The sequence below is a fragment of the Zootoca vivipara genome, chromosome 16, assembly GCF_963506605.1.
Source record: "Zootoca vivipara chromosome 16, rZooViv1.1, whole genome shotgun sequence".
Taxonomy (NCBI): Eukaryota; Metazoa; Chordata; class Lepidosauria; order Squamata; family Lacertidae; genus Zootoca; species Zootoca vivipara.
In genome coordinates, this window is record NC_083291.1 from 19,611,953 (window position 1) to 19,618,507 (window position 6,555).

General features: G+C 50.1%; 1 protein-coding gene across 1 annotated transcript; it reads left to right on the plus strand.

Annotated features, from left to right (window-relative positions):
- Positions 1-1,013: 1,013 nt before the first annotated feature.
- TMEM271 (transmembrane protein 271) lies at positions 1,014-6,182 on the plus strand. The gene has a single exon (XM_035141231.2). It carries the CDS (start codon positions 1,014-1,016, stop codon positions 2,133-2,135), a length of 1,122 nt encoding a protein of 373 aa, XP_034997122.1. The 3' UTR covers positions 2,136-6,182.
- Positions 6,183-6,555: the final 373 nt, after the last annotated feature.

Consider the following 6,555-nt stretch of genomic DNA (forward strand, 5'->3'; position numbering starts at 1 on the left):
CTGCGTTTCGGCGGCGTTGGAACCAGCGGAAAGCCTGTCGCTGAGGTAACTTGGGCGCCTCCTTTAGGGCGCGAAGGACTTTGCCAGGTGTAGGAGACTTCGAAGTTCTCAACCTCAGTTGGGGGTGGAAGAAGAGAGTTGCGGAGGGGGGGGGGGACGGAGCTACCACTTTTGGGGGAGGGGAAGGGGGAGAAGACGCGAAAAACGACGGCACTCGTTGTGCCCTCGCGGGAAAGCTCTTTGGCTGACCTTTCTCCAACTTTCCAGTGCGCCCCCGGCGCGCGCGACTTCTGTAGACCTGCCCATCGACGCGCTCCTCCCGGTTTGGTGCGAATGGACGGCGCTACTGAGCCCCGTGGGGTGGGGTGGGGGGCGGTGGTACGAGGTCTGCATCAGCAAAGAGGAGAAACCAAGAGAAACCTCTCCCCTCCCTCCCACCGCACCCCACTTGTGCCGGCCCGGCCCCTCCCCTCCCGTCGAGCGCGTGGCTGCCCCTCTCCGAGCGGGAACTTGCTGCCATCAATAATTCATTGGCTCCCAGCAGCGGCGGCGGAGCGCGGGAGACGGCGGCGGCAGCAGCAGCAGCAGCCGCTTGGATAAGAGAGAGGGAGGCAGCGGGGCGGGGAGGGAGAAGCGTGCGCGCGAGCCGTGCTTGCCGGCTGCCTGCAGAGAGGCGAAGGCGGCGGCGGCGGCGGCAGCAGCAAGCAGCAGTAGCGGCGGCCGCTGTGGCGGTAGCAGCGAGAGCCCGAGCAACGGCGTCGTCGGCGAATTTGGACAGCTCCCTTCTTGGCGCCGCCAGCAGCAGCAGCAGCAGTACCAGCAACATTATGTCCCCGCAGCGCGCGGCGGCCGCCTCCCCGGCAAAGGCCGCCGGCGCCGAGGAGGACACGGGAGGATGAGGACAGGAGGGAGGCGAAGGAGGAGGAGGAGGAGGCGCAGGCGGTGGGAGGCGGACGAGGCGAGGCAGCGCGGAGGAGGAGGAGGAGGCGCAGGCGGCGGAGGAGACGCGGAGGATGAAGTGGAGTGTCCGGGGAGCCTGCGCCGCGCTCTCCAGCTGCCTCCTGCTCGCCTGCGCGCTGAGCGCCGCCGCCGTGGGCCTCAAGTGCTTCTCGCTGGGCTCCGAACTCAAGGGGGAGCCCTTCCGCCTCGGCAGCGCCGCCGGAGCTTTCTACTCGGGGCTGCTGCTGGCCACCGGCCTCTCGCTGCTGGGCTCCGCGCTCTTCTGCTGCCGGCAGCCCGACGACCACGCCGGCCACAGCAGCGCCGCCGTCTCCGCCGAGGGTGCGGGCGGAGCGCCCCCTCGAGGGCACGCGGGCGGCAGCGAGGTGGTGGCGGTGCCGGTGAGCGGGGATTCGCAGGCGCCGCCTCAGGCGCCACCCAAGGCGCCCGCCAACGGGCGGCAAAACTTCCTCCTGCTGGGGGCGCTGGTCTTCATGCTGGGCGTGCTGAGCGCCTTCGCCGGCGCCGTCATCGACGGCGACACGGTGTCGCTAGTGGAGAAGAAGTACTCGCACTACTGCCTCCTGCAGGCCGGAGGAGGAGCCGCAGCAGCGGGAGCAGCGCCCGCCCGGGCCAGGCCTGCGGGCGGCCCCGACGGCTCGGCGGCGGCGCTGCGCTGCCAGAAGCTGCGCGACTACCAGCGGGGCTTGGTCATCTCCACCATCTTCAACGCCCTCGAGTGCCTGCTGGGGCTGCTCAACCTGGTGCTGGTCAAGAACTACAAAGCGGCCCAGCAGCGGGGGCTGCGACGGCGCCGACGCCGACGGCACGACCACCACGGGGCGGGCGGGCGGCGGCGAAGGCGCAGGGGTCCCGGGGGCGGTGGTGGCGGTGGACGGCGTCCGCAGCGCCCCAGCCAAGGCTCCATCTTCTCCAGCGAGGACCCCGATGTGTCCCCCGGGGGCGATTGCGCCTTCCAGGCCGTGTCGTACATCAACGTCGGTGTCTTCCACGTGTTCGACGAGGCCGGCGTGGAGGTGCACTGCGGAGGCCACCCTTCCATCGAGCTGCCCGGCTACTCGCCCATGGACCCCGACCTCCAGGTGTCCTACCCATATTGCTACCCGTTGCCCAACGAGCAGCCTCCGGCCTACGAGGAAATCTACCCCCGGGAGCCCTGTGCCAACCGCATCTAGGCACCACCGGCCGGCGCCCTTTGGAAACCTGCCGCGCGGACAATCAGCCTGCTGGACTGAAAGGGGCAGGAGGCGAATTGGGGCAGAGCACGAACACTTTATTGGCAGGACCAGTAGTAGCACAAGGTGAGGCCAAAGCCACAGGTAGTAGTAGTGTGGACTCCTCCGAGAACCCTCCGTCTAAAGAGGCAGCAGGTGCCCGTAAGAGTCCTAGCATGAGACAAGGCTGGTGCACGCTGTTGGGGCGGATCTGGTGGCAAGTTGAAACATTGGTCCAGACCACTTTGGCTTCGTTTTTCTGAAGATCAGGCACACTTTCTCTTCATCGCTTCTTTGATGGAGAAGTCTTGAACAGAGTTTCAGAAAGTTGCCAGTGTTTTGCAACCTGTTGGAGGTTTCTCCAATATGTCCTTGTCGAGATTTCTCTTTTCCTGCTCCTTTTGGTTCTATCACTAAAATCTATAGCTACATCCTAGAGGTTTCAGAAAAGTGCATTTTTCTCTTGGGTTTCTTAAAGATGGCTGGGCCTACTTGGGGGATGATGCTTTTAGTACCTTTTAATTTTACCCCTTTGCCCCCTCTAGTCTGGTGGAATCTTTTCATCCATCTCTTCTTCGATATTGATTGAATGGTGAACATTTCAGGGTTGGTTTACACAGTCATATTTGGCTCGGATTTGTTTTGCTTTGTTTTACCCACACACCTGCCCCCCCCTTCAAATGAATCTTCACGATAGCCTCAGCTTTAAGAGTTACAAAATTGTGTCGTTAGAAAGCCAGCCAGAACAAGAAAAACACCCACACAAAAAAAATGTAAGGATGAATCTTTCCCTCTCAAGCAAATATATTTCTAACCCTGAAGAGAGACCGAGAGCAGTTTCGATCCAAGCCTCTTATGTTTACAGTATTCCTGGGAGATTTTATCTTTTTAAGTTTAAAATTCAGTGAGAGTTAAAACCATTGTTGGTCTTGTAAACCTGCACTTTCAAAGGGGGGGGGGGATCAACAGCAACATTTTTGTACACTAATGTGCCTGCTTTTTGTTGATAATTTCTTACTGTAAAAGCTTTCAAAAAGTCTATAGTGAAAATGTTTGGTAAAGTCATTGCAACGTAGAATTAACATATCAGTTCCTTTACTACAATAGAAATGCTATATTGAATAGAAGGAAAGTCCAGGATTGTCTCATACATTCCTTTTTGTAAACAGGTTCTGTGTTTTTAATGCAAAGCGGGGCTTATATTTATTTTTTATTTTGTTTTGAAACAGTCTAATCCTATTTTGTACACATGCAGCCAGTTATTCTTGTAAGTAGTTTCATTTTTAGTGTTACCAATTAATTAATCTGAGAAGCTTGAATAATAAGTTTTTATTTAAATATAAATACATAATATATACATATATCTATATATGCTTTGAGCAGCCTTAACTGATGGTCACAATTTTCAGCAGAGTTACCCAAACTCCTTTGAAGTATGGTTTAAAATAAAAACAACATATTCTACATCATTTAAAGCTGACAGAATTAAACAGATGAGCATTGAAAATAATAATACTGCATTAAAAAGGTTCCGATTATAGTGACTAAACTCTTGTCTAGATATTTTAATAGTTTCACCAAAAATGCTCTTTTGGAGGCAAAGCCACAGGTGACATAGGAGACCCGTGATCGACTCTCATGACGTTCATTTTACTTTTAAACAGGTGCAAGGGGCTCCAGCTTTGTTTGGAAGAGGAAAGCATTTAATATTTTCATCTTTATCATTTCTCTGATCTAAATGTCCTACCCCTAGAATTGGCTCACGTAGCCCTTCTAGAATACTGGAATTTCCCTCTGTGAGGCTAATAGCATATTCCAGGGGAATTTAAATTGGGAAACTGGCAAGAGGGGAAACATAAACACACACACACACACACACTACTAGCAGCATCGCTGCAGTTATCAAATTCAGAGCCCATTGCACCTGTTTTGAAATGAAAGAAAGATGCATTGTGAGATCTGGTCACAAATCTCGGGCATCGTGGGTGGTTTAGCCCTCAGTCTGCTAGAGAATGTCAATGAATCAGGTAGCACATGGAAGGCAATTAATTTTATTTTATTTTTTGGAGCACTGGCATAAAAAAGGAAGGCTTAATTTAGAGCTGTTCAAAAGGATGAAAGAGAGACACTTCAGCTCATATTGTTCACCTGTTCTTCTTGCTACTATGTATTAAGACAGAATTCCATTTAAAATTCCACCCCTTCATTAAGCTCCTTGTAGCAGGGACATGTCTGCTGCCTATATTACTTTGTAAAGTGCCGTGTACACTGATGGCACTATATAAATATTAATAATAATTCATTTTTAGGAGATTGCTGTGGGATGTGAGCGTTATCAACAGAGACAGTGTTAAAGGAAAACAGTTTTTTTGTCCTATTTTTGCGATGTACAGAAGATTATTTTTTGATTAAGGATCTGAACAAAGTCAAAATCTGCAGCCTTAGATTGAAAGTCCAACAGTGGTGAAAGCCTCTCTGCACTACTTTGTTATCTGAAGTTGTTTCGACTTGCACACTTTGTACAATCTAAAATGCAAAAAAAAAGCGCCTTACAACATTTAAAGCTATAGACCTTTAAAAACTAAGCAAAACCTGCACCCTAGGTAATTGAATCAAAAGCAACTAACCTGGTTCACAAAGTACTGTAGCTTCACATTTTTTTCAATGGTTAGAGCTACTGTTATTATTATTATAAATTATGTAAAACGCTCTCCTTTGCTGAGAGCAAGCACAATGCTTATCTAGTGCATAAGACTTAGTTTGAAGTACTGCACTTCTTCCTTCATTTCTTTACTCTCCAGACCAGGCACCCACAAACTTCGGCCCTCCAGATGTTTTGGACTACAATTCCCATCTTCCCCAACCACTGGTCCTATTAGCTAGGGATCATGGGAGTTGTAGGCCAAAACATCTGGAGGGCCGCAGTTTGGGGGTGCCTGCTCTAGACTGGTATAGATTCTATCTCCGTAGATCCTCGGTTCTGTCTTTTGGGCCCAGTCCACATGAAACATCTCCAACACAGCCTTTTTTATTTTAATGAATAGGAGTTGTAGAACAGGATGGCTGTACCCTTGTACTCCTCCCATCTTTATCACAGGGATATTTGGAAGAGAAGTTCCTAGCAAATGGTGTCCCCTTAACTACAGTGCAGTCAGGCCGCATTTTGGATGTGTATATATATGGCCAGGAATTTTGTAAAATAAACTGGTGCCTAAATTAAGTTTTGGAATCCCTATTGAAGTATCTAAATAAAAACAACCACATTTCTTTTTAAAAAGCTCACATTGCATACTTCTTCCTACATAAAAGTAAAGAGTGTGGTCAATGCGCTATTCATATTGGCATCTTTCAGTAGAACGAGACCAGGTCCAGACAAATAGCTAATAATGTGGTTAAAACTTCCTGGACTCGGCAGACCGCTAGTTATAGGCAAGGATCGCATAAGTACAGGGCTTTTTTGTCCCCAGCCGGAACTCACCAGAACTCAGTTCTGGCACCTCTTAGGTGGGTGCCATTGCCATTATAAAAGAACAAGCCAGCACCATTTTTTCTACAAAAATAGTGCTGCTCGTGTGTGTGTGTGTGTGTGTGTGTGTGTGTGTGTGTGTGTGTGTCCTTCCATTAGGGTGAAAATGGCTCCTAGACTAGCCATTTCTGGAGATATGCTAACATTCTATTACTTTCCATTTTTTTATCTTATTGTGGAGTGTTCAAATGTGTGATCCCATAACTGAAACGTGTAGTAGTACAGTCCAGGAACAAAATGGAAAAAAAATTCCTTCAGTAGCACCTTAAAGACCAACTAAGTTTTTATTTTGGTATGAGCTTTCGTGTGCATGCACACTTCTTCAGATACACTTGAAACAGAAGTGGTGGTGGGGGTGGGTGGGAATGGTTGATGGGCTGATGCCCTTGCTTTTCCCCCCCAGGACTAATTGCAGCCATCAGCAGTCGTTAACAGCCATCTACAGGTTTACCACTCCCATCAGCCCATCACCCATTCCCACCCACCCCCACATTAAAGAGGGCATCCCTCTTTAAGGTGCTACTGAAGGAATTTTTTTCTATTTTGCTTCGACACAGACCAACACGGCTACCTACCTGTAACTAGTCCAGGAACAGTTTGCTTTGTGATGAGCTGTTTAGACCATGGGAATGCTTTGAATACAAGGACAGCACATATATAGGGGGGTTTGGGGGGGCGAGCATGCAGACTGTTTGTCCCAATCTACCTGCGCTTTACGTGTTCTTTCCTACATGGAAACGCAATACACTCTAAGAAAGCGGTCATATTTAAGCTGGCCCTGTAGTCCTATATGGTTCAGTTAGCGTGATTTCAGCATGAATGCAGTTATAGTGGCTTCCATAAGTTTTGGAACTG